Source organism: Thunnus thynnus, chromosome 6 (genome assembly GCF_963924715.1).
Source record: "Thunnus thynnus chromosome 6, fThuThy2.1, whole genome shotgun sequence".
In the NCBI taxonomy this organism is placed as follows: domain Eukaryota; kingdom Metazoa; phylum Chordata; class Actinopteri; order Scombriformes; family Scombridae; genus Thunnus; species Thunnus thynnus.
In genome coordinates this window covers 7,247,849-7,261,299 of record NC_089522.1, presented here as the reverse complement: position 1 = coordinate 7,261,299, position 13,451 = coordinate 7,247,849, and the positions used below count along the sequence as shown (strand labels likewise).

General features: G+C 40.4%; 1 protein-coding gene across 1 annotated transcript in view; it reads left to right on the top strand.

The window, feature by feature from the left end:
• The window catches only part of plxnb1a (plexin b1a), a 66,532-nt gene that overhangs the window by 43,994 nt on the left and 9,087 nt on the right, over positions 1-13,451 (top strand). The window contains exons 13-33 of the mRNA XM_067591450.1: positions 697-795; positions 1,344-1,466; positions 2,192-2,285; positions 2,452-2,621; positions 3,453-3,604; positions 3,694-3,799; positions 4,784-4,920; positions 5,061-5,234; positions 6,977-7,211; positions 7,332-7,574; positions 7,739-7,915; positions 9,078-9,226; positions 9,421-9,521; positions 9,633-9,850; positions 10,068-10,246; positions 10,363-10,429; positions 11,137-11,283; positions 11,631-11,805; positions 12,295-12,398; positions 12,564-12,648; positions 13,087-13,259. Coding sequence (XP_067447551.1) covers positions 697-795; positions 1,344-1,466; positions 2,192-2,285; positions 2,452-2,621; positions 3,453-3,604; positions 3,694-3,799; positions 4,784-4,920; positions 5,061-5,234; positions 6,977-7,211; positions 7,332-7,574; positions 7,739-7,915; positions 9,078-9,226; positions 9,421-9,521; positions 9,633-9,850; positions 10,068-10,246; positions 10,363-10,429; positions 11,137-11,283; positions 11,631-11,805; positions 12,295-12,398; positions 12,564-12,648; positions 13,087-13,259 — 3,108 coding nt within the window. The remainder of the gene's footprint in view (positions 1-696; positions 796-1,343; positions 1,467-2,191; positions 2,286-2,451; positions 2,622-3,452; positions 3,605-3,693; positions 3,800-4,783; positions 4,921-5,060; positions 5,235-6,976; positions 7,212-7,331; positions 7,575-7,738; positions 7,916-9,077; positions 9,227-9,420; positions 9,522-9,632; positions 9,851-10,067; positions 10,247-10,362; positions 10,430-11,136; positions 11,284-11,630; positions 11,806-12,294; positions 12,399-12,563; positions 12,649-13,086; positions 13,260-13,451) is intronic.

Below are 13,451 nucleotides of genomic sequence, written 5' to 3'. Positions count from 1 at the left end.
AGAATTCACCTTTCTTTTATAGAATTAAATGATTATGTTAGTTATGTTAGAGCACGTTTAATATAGTATATGACCAACAGTATGTGGACCATCTCAGTTTGTCAAAAGGTCCAGGGGGGCAGTCTGACAGGCAAATCTGGCTTTGGTGGATGGGAGGAGAATGGAGTCTGCCCAGATACACAGTACCAAGTGTAATGTTATGCCTCCAAGGAATGATTATTTGAGGCTAATTTAATGAGTCATGCTAAGGCCCTTAGTCTATGGTTCCAGTTTGGAAGGAAATAGAAACAGTCAAATGAAATGTCCATACAAAACAGTTTTGTGAAGATCTATGTGGAACAACTTGAGTGACCTGCACAGAGCCCTGACCTCAACCTCTCCAAACATCTTTGGTATGAACTGGAACATGAGCCAGGCTAAATTGCATAACAGAAGTACCTAACCCTAATGTCACTTCTTCCAACAAATGTTCAAACATCTAAGGGGAAGTCCATCTCAGACAAGCGAACTTTGTCTTAGCAGCCCGGAGCAACCTCATATAAATGCCCATAACCATGAAATGAGATATTCACAAAGCAGGTGTCCACATATTGTTGGCCATTTAGAGCAGATTCCATTTGCACGGTCTATAAAATACGGCTGCATTTTCTTTTCCATTATGTATAGATATTATAATGGTTAATAATGTGCCATCAGGAATGTCCATGTGTGGAGAAAGTTCAGGATTCCTCTCTCCTTCCCGTCAATGTGGAGAGGAAGATCACTCTGGTGGGACACCACCTAAACCTGTTTCAGGTAATGTAACTGTCCATATGGGTAGTGTAGTTCTACTCTTAAGCTGTTCATATCATGTTTAAGCAAAAAAAAAACCCAACATATCCATCTTATACGTAGCTTCAGAATTCAAAGGTTTGGGGCTGGGATTTGTTTGAGGTTGTCATGGATAGGTAAGTCCTGAAGCTTCTTCACCAGCACTGAGTAGGGCAGCAGTACAAGGGCAGCTTTGCTAACATATTCTGAAAAGTAACTGTCCGGGGATATGCATACATTTTCTATCTAAATTCACAAGGATGTAAAAGCTTGTATTAAATGCTTTAGACCACAGGGACTTCTAATGCATACTGTGGTTTTGAATAGATTTTCACTGTCATAACAAAACGGACATTATTATGTGAGCGATTGTTCAAAAATCCATAGTGTGAATTGTAGCTTTTGCATTGACAGTGTGGTACTATGACAGTGGAAAAAAAGTTCGTACCACCTACTGTCTACCTACTGACATGGGTCAAATACACTAATTTGTAATATGTGTGTACTTAAAAGTATTTGGTATGTTCTTTTAGGATGAGAATTTGGAGTATGAGTGTGTGTTGGACATCGAGAATCAGTCAGTGGTGGTGGATGCTTCTGTGGAGCTGGATGCCACTCAGCAATCAGTCTTCTCTATCACCTGCCAACCACATCAGGTCAGACATTTCTAAATGTAGTGATTGAGCACAATGTTTTGAATTTTTTAGGCTACATGCTTCAAGTAGTGGTGGTGTCTGTTCTTTAAAGAACGGGCCTGTCCCTGAATTATTAGATGGATGAGCTTTGCCATATAGGCCAGAATGTAATTGTTTATATTCATTTACATGATCATCAATTTAATTAAATAGTGTTCAGAATTGTAACATTGTGGCTCTTGAGTTTCCTTTGGATCAGGTTTCTGTGGATGGCAATCCTTTTTTTTTGGTCTTTTGCAAGCAAAAGCATCTCTCAGGAGCTCACTACACATAATTTGAGTCACTATTCTGCAGCCACAATACAAAACATTGAGAACTGATTTGAGAATTTATCTGATTCTGTCTGTCTCAACGGGATGGAGTAAACCTGAACCCATATGGTACCATTCATAATGTTTGTAAATGTGTATAAATCAACAAAAAGAGCGGTCACAAACAACCCTATACTACATCAATAAACCAGACGCATGCTATAATAACAAAAATCAATAAACTGCCTTCTCTTGATGATGTAATTTTGCGTTTGCATGAGTGTGTTTCATTAGCTCTCATAACCAATGTATCTGCAGATAATTTGACACATACTGTAACTGCTTTGCACATGGCTCTGCATAACATCACCTCATACATCTCATAACATGCAGTGTTTATGTTGTATTGACTGTTAATTGCTGTTTGTGTTTCAGTATGCCTATTCTGTCTTGATGGAGGAATATGCAGCCATGATCAACGTGAGAAGAAAGAACAACTTTCTCATCGACAGCGCTGAGGATCTGTATGGTGGGAGCCAAGTTTATAGTATTTGTCTGTGAGAGATGATGAGATATTCTGTTTATATACAGAATGTGCAGTAGATTCAGTGTGTGCCACTACGTACATACTGTATGTTTGTTTGACATTAAAATAATGTTGCTTCCTCACTGACGTCCTCTCTTCCTCTTTTCAGTGACTCTGTTCAATTGTTCAGTTGGACGGTCAGACTGCAGTCGATGTCGCACTGCTGACCCCAAGTATGGCTGCGTTTGGTGCGGTGGCACTGCTAGCTCTCGCTGTATTTACCAGGACTCCTGCACTGATGAGATTAAACACATCTGTCCTGCACCTGTCATTCACTTTGTAAGAATTTCTTATCTTCCTTTGAACACTTTTTTGCCTTGATAGGAAAAAGTAAGAGGAGTGGGAAGAAGGGAAAAGGTAGTAGAGGAATTCATTTCATAATAAATTTAATTTTTGTGTCTGGTATTTTTATCTCGTCATGACTGCTGGATTTTTTTTAGTGCAGTCTCTTTTATTCCTCATTTCTGTGTGACAGCTCATATGGGCAGACGGAACTCCTTTCATTCAGTTCACTTCAGTTTTTATCGTTCTACATGAAAATTTAAGTTGCAGCAAGCAAATCAGACACATTCATCACCTCTTCATCATTCTGCAAGAGAGAGGAACCACTCCAGTTGAAACATGTCAAAACAAGACAAAAAACAGGAAGTGCAGGGAAAGAGAGACGGGAAATGACATGCAACAAAGCTCCCTGGCCGCACCTGAAACGAGGGCGTTGTGATTCATGGTTGGCATCTTAAACGTCAGGCCACCGGGCACCATAATATTGTTTTGTGTCATATTTAAGTGACTACACAGCAGTATTCATCTGCTTTGGTAATTGTGATTTGTGGCAAATAAATGAGGGAATTATTTCGCTTTATTTTCAGTCTAACTTAAAATACCATGAATCAAACATAAACCTAGTTTAATGAATCCTCGCAAACCATGAGCAGACTGTGTCATTACATCCCTACTGTACACCCATTTTTATGCCCTGCTGTAATGGTATCTGAGGCATTACAGTATATTAGATTGGTGCAGTCTGACTGTCTGTGTGTGAATCGTGATCTTGTATAACTCAGGTAGAATGCAGTATATACATTTCATACTTGATGTCTTGTGTTTCAGTTGGACCCTGTGTCCGGTCCTGTGGAGGGAGGGACAGTCGTGACTATTTCAGGCTCTAACCTCGGCCAGAGAGCTGAAGACATCCAGAACTCAGTCACGGTTGCTGGGGTTCCCTGCAGTGTAATCCACAGCAGATATGAAGTCTCCTCAAGGCAAGTCAACGTTACACCACAAAATGAACGGCTTGTAAAATGTTTTCTATGTGTCCTAGTTGTAACAGTTGTATGTTTTTATCTTTTAGGATAGTGTGTGAGACTTCAAGCAGTGGAGGAGAGAAGAGCGGCCACGCCTCAGTCAAAGTGAGGGGAGGAGGACTCGGACTGTCGGCCCAGATCTTTAGCTTCCAGGTAAATGCAGCAACAGTCTGTACGTTTACATGCACAAGAAACCAGGATACACAGGAAAACAGTGAACATACGCTGGAGTGTGTATCTAAAACCCTACCACGGAAACAGTATTTCTCATATATCTGAAGTTAAATCAGGTTACCGCAGAAACCAGACTATAACCTTTTACTTAGATGCATGTAAACTCACAGGATGACTACAGAAATTACTGCTACAGCCTGTCAGCAAGCCTCACTTCATACTGCAGAATTGTATAACTATGCAGAGGCAATTAAACAAACGTTATAAAAACAAAGACATCTCTTGGGCATTTTCACACCCAGTTCATGGGCAGCAGTTATTTTGAATTCTGGCGTGTTTCCCCCTGAGTTTGTAAATATATGAGAACACAGTAATCGCTCTTGGGTGTGGACCAAAACAGACGGCACTTGCTGAGAGTGAAGTCCCTTGGTGTTTTTCTAAATTAATCCCAAAATGCTTCATTTGAATAGAGTGATACGACTGTGACCTGTTTGTGATGAGACACAACTACAGAAAGTACAGAGAGAGATGTGTTTTGACATGAATTTTACAAATTTCGCTGTTTAATCTCCATGATCATTTACCTCACATACGGAAACGACAGCTCCCACGTGGCTTTTGTTAATTAGGCTTCACTTGAAATTGTGCCTTGTGTAATGTAAGTGAACCCCTGCAATGCAATGAAGTAATAAACTAATCTCCCTATTTACATTACAGTAAAAGGACTTCAGGTTTAACAACAGTCTTAATTAATTGACCCAAGTGACAAGTAAATTAATTGTGTTACTAGCTGGCTGTGAGACAACCCTATAGTGTTTCCCAGAATGCCCCGGTGTCCCTTTTATCTCCTCAATAAATCTTCCACTCAATATTGGCTTATTGATTGTATTTTTTTTTTCTCTCTTGCACATCTTTGCATCTCGTCCTTAATCTGTCTTTTTCTCCTTGTTGCTCCATTACAAGGATCCTGTACTGAGCAGCATCTTCCCCCAAAGAGGGCCTAAAGCAGGGGGCTCGTCTCTTACTATCAGAGGCCGGAGACTGAGGACTGGACACCCGAGTGAAGTCAGCGTCCTAATTGGAGGAGTGCCATGTATTGTGTAAGTGTCTCTAATTTACCACGAGTTTTGACAAAGGGTTTTAATGTTAAGAGTGAAAAATCACACTTTTTATTATATATTTATTTGTGATAAAATATCTGGAGAGTAGGTTAAAATGTGAAATGTCTTTCTTTGTTTAGGCTAAACATCCTGGAGGATCAGATCAGCTGTCTGACTAGAGGCAGCAACAGAACAGGCGAACACGCCATCACTGTGCGGTTTGGTGGAGCTGAACGCCATCTACAGGGCTTGGTGTATCATTACACTCCCAACCCCAACATCACAATGGCCGCTCCATCCAAAAGCTTTCTCAGGTGCTTGTCAGTCTTAATAAAGCAATATAGAGGCTTTCAAATAGTTTTCAAGACACTCTATATTCAAACCATATAAGTAGAAGACATAGTGTAATTGCTGTGGTGACACTTTTAATCTTTGCCTGGATACAGCTAAGAGTTTAGTAAGATGAAGACGCCAAATCGCTACCGTTTAACAGCAGAAACAACAGGAAGGAATCAATCTTAAGAAGTAAATTGAAAGATGATGTTTGTCTCGTCTCATCTTCATCTGGAGACCACTTTAAGAGAAGAAGCTGATCTCTTTTTAATCTAGATTTACAAATGGCTAGGAAACCTCCACTTGTGCTCAGGCTTTTACGGTGCTTAAAGGTTAAGATTTAACTCAGGATCCTGATGTATTTGTTGAAAAATTAGCAGGTGATGAGCATGCGTTACAGTAATATGCTGAGTTGTCATTGCCTTTTTGTTAAATTACCTTTTGAGAGGTTGTGAGCATAGACACCAAAATTACCAAAAATTACACCAAAAATTTCCCACATGTACAGTAATATGTGGGAGTAATATTGAATATTCGTATGGGAGTAGCATTGTCTAAAAGTGAAAAAATTGAACGTGACAAACTTTTGTGACATGCCTTTAAGAGGGATATTTACTACAGATCTGCAGCCCTTTGTAGATGCTTAACAGTCAAATTCTGTTTACTGAAGGAACCTTTCAAGATTGTTCGCTGGTAAAATGGAAAAAAGCGGCACCACTGAAAATTGTGTTTGGTCTCATTCAGTATGTATTTTCATGGGGTTTCTGTTTAATATGAGAGGAAGAGATGGAACAAGTAGCCACTTGATTTATCACTGCTGACTGACCATTGTGGCACAGGAAACTGTGTCTGAAATTTAATATCAGGGGGAAAACAGATGTAAAATCTGACATTTTTATCACACTCACACAGAAGGAGAGAGACTATAGCAGAGACAAACAGAGAGTAGAGACGGACAGGCAGAGGGAGAGAAATGTATGCACCATATGAAAAGATGCACCACAAAGTTACTTTACAACATAAGAAGAACAAGCAATGGTGACAACCTGTTCTCACACGACTTAAACGTTTTGTTTCTCCCAGTGGCCTCCTGCTTTTATGTCCTGATTTTTAATGGCTCACAACAGCTCCAGTCCAGTGCGATACGACAAAGGTAGCCAGTAACACATATCAAGTGAGCCTCTTTTATTTTACAGAATTTATATAATCAAAGGAATTTAAAAGATTTACCAAAAATCCCACACATTAATTTTCATAACTTATTCAATCACTGATCCCTTTGTTGAGCTGACAACATCAAATTATTACATAATATCTCATTACAATATCTCTGATTATTGATTTCTTCTTGCGGGATGAATGCAGTTCCAAAAATATCTTCCCTTCAACTAGTATTGTAAATTCAGCAGCAAGAAACACTTCCTTTAGAGCTCCATTACTTTCCAGGTGTGAACAGCATGCATCACAACAGCCCAGCATCAGTATTATTTACTTATTTACAATAGCTGCATTTTATCCAAATCAGATGGACTGCAGCTGATGAACTGCAGCTGAGCTTATTTATATTGCCAACTACATTCAACACTTGTGGTTACAAAATACTGTACCCAAGACAGTGATTTGCAACAAGCTTGCTAAATATCCCCCAAAGGCAGCAGTTAAATATGACATATGATAAATTAACTACCATGATCTTCTTCTTTTTCACTACTTTTCCCTGAAGTGGAGGGAGAATCATCAGAGTTTCTGGTCAGAACCTGGATGTGGTCCAAGAGCCAAAAATGAGGGTCACCCTCAGTCCTCCAGATACTCTCCCTCCAAGGAAGAGAAGGAGCATCAGTAGGGGGAATGAGGGAAGCCTGAGCAGAGGACAGGATCATCTGGGTCCACTGAGGAGATGGAGGAGGATCGTCCCAGAGGCAGACTGCCCCGAGGGTACACTCTGTCATGTCAAACAGGTTTGTATATGTCATTACTTCTTACTGTGATGATCATAATTTTCCTTTATGAACTAATATTTCTAGAGTGTGCCTAACGTATCATGTCATCGTTCCTTTGGTCTCCTCCACCGATTCCAGTATGAGTCTCGTTGCACAGTGAACAGCTCGTCCCTCATTTTATGTCCGACCCCGGCGGTCGGTCCAGAGGCCAGGAGGGCCAGGGTCAAAGTTCATTTCCTGCTGGACAGTCTCCATTTTGACTTCAGCACTGTGGGGAATGAAGCCTTCAGCTACGAGCCCAACCCAAAGCTCTACTCGCTGAACCAGAATGACCCCAGCAAACCCTACCACCACAAACCCGGCAGCATCATCTCTGTTGAGGTGGGTGCCAGTAACCTTCATCTTCTTCTCTCTACTGTGTTTTAGAAATAGTCCCAGGCCTAAGAACAGCTTTATAAAAACACAGTTTCAACACGTTACAGTGCTGTAATTATCAATACTGAAAAAGAAAGGTCATGCTACTTTATGCCATCTTTTCCTTCTAGGGAGAAAACCTGGATCTCGCCATCTACAAGCACGAGGTGGAGGCTCGGATAGGGGAGGGAGTGTGTTCGGTGAAGACCCTGACACACAACCACTTGTACTGTGAGCCACCAGCCCAGCAGCCTTCAGTCACAGCCATTAAGAAACCGGATGGCATGGACAGTCTGCCTGAGTTCACAGTGAGTAATAATACTAAGAAACTGGAATTCAAATTCGGTGCACATTTACATTCAGTGGGTAAAGGATATAGTAGTAAATCTGTGTAAAAGGAACAACAGTGTGTGCTTGTATTTAGCGCTATAGTAATGCAAGGAATTATTATTATCCAAATGAATTGCATTTTTGAGTGGCTAAAGGTGCTCGAAAACTCACACAACTTTGCACATGTGTCAGAAATGGTGAAAAACTATGTTTTAGGGGTCTTGGGCATAGCTGTGGCAAAATGGCTTGATAGCACCCTGACAAAATATCAAAGTTGAAGTCCCCACATAAGGTTTCAAGTAGATATACCAAATTTGGTAGGCAGATGTAACATCTCCAGACTTAAAAAAGCCTCTTGGAGCCATACCGTAAACCCAACAGGAAGTCAGCCATTTTGAATTTACTGTACAATTTTTGTGCAGTTTTTGCCATTTATAGGCTTTGTACTTTAACAAACTCCTCATAGAGAATTAACCAGAGCAACTTCAAATTTGGTCGTTGTCATCTAAGGACGTTTGCATGCTAAGTTATTAAGCTCTTGAGTTTTCATGAAACGTCCTTGACATGGCGTACCAGTCAATTTGCATATTTCGCCATGAAACAGGAAGTGATATTTAACTCCTTCATGCAACATCCGATATTAATGACAATGTATATGCATGTCAGGTGACCTCCACTTAATGTGTTGCTGCATTAATGACCCACTTGTTTAGCGCCGCCTACTGGCAACAGGAAGCAAGCCTCATGTTACAAACTTCCTTTAATTTACATATAATTTAAAGTGTGTGGTCTACATTTGATATGCAGCAACATAATGTACATTTAGTTTTCTAGCACCACATAGTGGACATAGGAAATTATTGTTATCTCCTACATGCAATGTCCAATATTCATGAAAATGTATATAGGTGTCTGTTGTACTCTGGTAAATGTATTGCTGCATTGTATTGCTCTGCAATAACAACACTTCGACTGCAGTATGCTCTGACGTCCACAAAGGTGCAAGAGCCTGATCATCTCTTCTTGCAGCTTTAATTTTGTTTTGTTTTTCGTTACTGTTTAACTTAAATTTTCTTTAACGCCCACACAAATAATGTTTGTCCTTTATTGTGTAAAAAGTCTGTCCTTTTTGCTTTCCAGGTGAAAATGGGGAACCTGAACTTCTCCCTGGGCAGAGTGCAGTACGACAGCCAGGCCCAGTCCACATTCCCCCTGGAGGCCCAGGTGGGAGTTGGGGTGGGAGCCTCCATAGTGGCTCTCATTGTGCTCATCATAGTCCTCATATACAGGTAAACACATACAGTACTCTATTATTTCACTTTAATTCCACTGACTTAACCTTATTGTCCTCAGCAGACTGCATTGTACAGTAGGTTGCACACTTGAGGATCATACTGTATATGCAGTTTGTAGTCCTACTCTTACGTAGTAAGGCTTTATTTCTTGACCTAAATGATGCTAATTCATCATTGTTGATTGTCAGGAGGAAGAGCAAACAGGCCATGAGGGACTATAAGAAGGTGCAGATACAGCTAGAGAACCTGGAAACCAGTGTACGAGACCGGTGTAAGAAGGAGTTCACAGGTACCAATCCAGACGTTCTCTACTAACTTTTAAACATAACATCAGCTCAATGCTGTCCTAAAATGAGGAAAATACTCAAACTGATGCTTTCATCTCTTTTCCTTCCCTCAGACCTGATGACAGAGATGATGGACATGTCCAGTGATCTGGTGGGTTCAGGGATTCCCTTCCTTGATTACCGGGCCTATGCTGAGCGCATTTTCTTCCCGGGTCACCAGGAGTCACCACTGAGACGAGATCTGGATGTTCCAGAAAGTCGAAGGCAGACTGTGGAGCAAGGGCTGGTTCAGCTGTCTAATCTGCTCAACAGTAAACTCTTTCTCACAAAGGTCAGCCAACAGGTTTATGTTTTTTTTTCTTAATTGAAGTAGGTTATTAAGTGATTTTTTTTAAATTTGTTACTGCAACAGATCAAGATTCTCATTTTTTTTTGGTGTAGAAACTGTAATGCAGATTTTCCATAACACTGTTTTTCCCCATAACTTGATGTCTCAGGTAGACAGGACAAATTTGCTTCACATCTTCTTATACCTGTTGTCCCTCCAGTTTATTCACACTCTGGAGGTCCAGCGGACATTTTCCCCAAGGGACCGGGCCTACGTGGCCTCTCTGCTAACTGTAGCCCTGCATGGTAAACTGGAGTACTTCACAGACATCCTGAAGACCCTGCTTAATGATTTGGTGGAACAGTATGTGGCCAAGAACCCCAAACTGATGCTCAGGAGGTGAGGAAGGGAGCAAATATGTCCATTTCTGGAGTTATCCTTGTTAGTGGGTAAGGGGTTTCCTTTATCCATGGATTGTTATGTATTACTTATGTGTGTACTTTAATTTTTTCCAGAACTGAATCAGTGGTTGAGAAGCTCTTAACAAACTGGATGTCCATTTGTCTATTCACCTTTCTGAGGGTATGTAGTGAAGTATTTTACACTTGACTAGAGACCAATAACTTGAAGATGAAATTGTGAGACGCTTTGATTTTTCTTGTTATCCTCTAAAATACCACCTGAAATGACACTTGATATGAAGTAAATATTGTTTTACACACCCTCTGCCAACGCACAATAAGCACAGGGCCATGTATCCTAGACACACCATCTATTTTGTTGAAGTTATATTGATAATTTTATTTCATTCACTACATTTTAGTTCTGTTTTACTCTGTGCATAGTATTAACATCAGACAATATTTAACTTTGAGGGTCAAAACAAATCATACATGAATAATTTAAATAAAGTATCACATACTAATTAAGTAATACAAATGAGAATCAAATGTAATGCAGAGACACACAGCTAATCACAGCACAAAAGTGAAAAATGTTCTACTCAGACCACCGACTTCTTCTGGCCTTTAGTGAAGAGAAGTCATCAATCAAGTCATTGAAGTCAAACTTGGATTTTGAGAAAAAAAAAATTCTCCCTTGAAGTCAGATACGACCTTAAGGCAGAGTACATGTTAGGAAATGTTGACTGTAATCCACAATCCAGCATTTTAAGCTAAGTTCATCAGGTGTGATAAAAGGTCTGAAGTGAAGTCATGGAGGCCACTTGGTCAGGAGACCCATCGAATGACTCTAAAATTAATTGACCTTCCGTATTTATACTTGGCCAGGAATCAGCAGGGGAGTCGTTCTACATGCTGTTCAGAGCAATAAAGCACCAGGTGGACAAGGGACCCGTGGATGCTGTGACAGGAAAGGCCAAGTACACACTGAACGACAACCGGCTGCTACGAGAGGACGTGGAGTACCGCACCCTGGTTAGAACACACACATACATTATATACTGTATATTAACACAGCCAGGGTTAATTAATGTGTTTACAGTGTCAGTGAAATTCCGTCTCCCACAATTGGTTTATTACAGTATGTACTGATTTAAAGTCATGAATACACAATCATGGAAAATAATTGTGTATATTACTTAAAAGGCTGACTGTTATTTTTTGTTTTTCTTTGTTGTCTTTTGCAACTGCACACACATAAACATATTAGACTTAAGCTGACTTGTTCAGGCCATGCTCACACACAGTAATCATACATACAGTAGTGGTGTATGTTTTACAACATTTCTACTGGTAACCAGCCCTCTTGTACATCTCTCCAGACCCTTAATGTTGTGATGTTAAATGCTGTGGCCAGTGGAGGCACCACTTCCCAGACAGTGCCTGCCAAGGTCCTGGATTGTGACACCATCACCCAAGTTAAGGAGAAACTTCTTGAACAAACATGGAAGGGAACCTCATTTTCCCAGAGGCCACACATTGACTCGTTGCACCTCGGTAAGTGTAGTTTATTTCACCTTATCACCTTCTCCTTACCATCTTGATACAGTGATAAGTTGGCAGTAGATCTTAGGTAGCATTTGATCATATTAAAGGATGGAAGTCAGCAGTGTTAGATGTTTTTCATACTTTCAACAAATCCCATGAAAAGAACAAAAGTAACAATGAACTGATCCTACTAACAAGTATTGTCTGTGTATTGAAAACCTGATATATCTTATTCCTCAGTGCCATAGAGCTCCATTGTTGTCCAAAAACTATTAAAAGCTGAGAGCCACATTGTTGCACAGGATTACATGTTGTTTCATTACTCTACAATTTGGACTCAGAGTAAAAACAAAAATCCTCTGCACTGAATAAAAAATTTAACTTGTAGAGAAGCGACACGTGTGTCATATGTGCTTTTGTTCTAGTATCATTGAGACTCAGTCTTAAATAATATATAATATGCAGTTTTATGAGTTTACACAAACATTTTCCTTCCAGAGTGGCGTGCAGGCGTTGCAGGTCACCTAATCCTATCAGATGAGGACCTGACATCAATAGTGCAAGGCTCATGGAAGCGCCTTAATACACTGCAACACTACAAGGTCAGTGCAAGTCACATAAACACTAACATACACACACACATCAACCTAGCATGTGCAGAATAAAGTAGCGGTTAAAACCATTTCTGAAATTAGTCCACATTCATAAAATTCATGTGTTTCAAGGCCATTTTTTCCCCACTGTTGTGATACAATGGTGTAACACAGGTGCCTGATGGAGCAACGGTCGCCCTGGTCCCCAGGAACACCAAACATCACCTCCATGACAGCCATGACTACATGCCCGGAGAGAGTGAGTGTCATGCACACACACTCGTGTACACATGTCTTTATGTGCGCATAAGCAGCTGTATCAAGATGTAAGGGTAAGCAAATGTTGATCCATGCAGATCCTTATGCAGTCAGCTGAACAGAGTCTAAATAACCAGGAGAGGTCGCTGTTTGACTGTGTATATTTACAGCATGTTACACTGGTTGAGGTGAAGTGTGAAGCTTAGAGTTAGTCTTAAACAAATTTCACTGTAGCAAAATAAGCAATATTATTGAAGATACCTGTATTCTTTGGACCCTTTTGTGCTCCTAATAATATAATGATTGTAACATTAAGAATTTGTGTTTGTAGTCACAAAAATCCACCTTGGTTTCACACAGTTTCAAAGCACTGACATCACCTGAACAGGAGTTAACCAACAGAAATATACTCATGCGACTGTTTGCTTCCTCCTATCAGAGACCCCTATGCTGGATGATGGGGAGGAAGGAGGAGTGAGGCTTTGGCATCTAGTGAAAGCGAGTGAGGAGTCCGAGCTGCCCAAGCACAGGAGAGGCAGTCTGAGGGAGAGGGGCGGAGAGAGAGCCAAGGCTATCCCCGAGATCTACCTCACACGACTGCTTTCCATGAAGGTAACAGAGAGAATGCGAGTGGTGTCATTCAGTAATGGTGGTACTCACTCACATTTGAAAAGTTTTGATGTTCAGGTCAAAATTATCCATTAAAAACGGTTACTAAAATAAACTCTCTGTATTAAAAAATTGGCTCTTCATTAGGAACTCCATGACACCGGCTTATTTTCTATGAAGAACATTTATCACAGT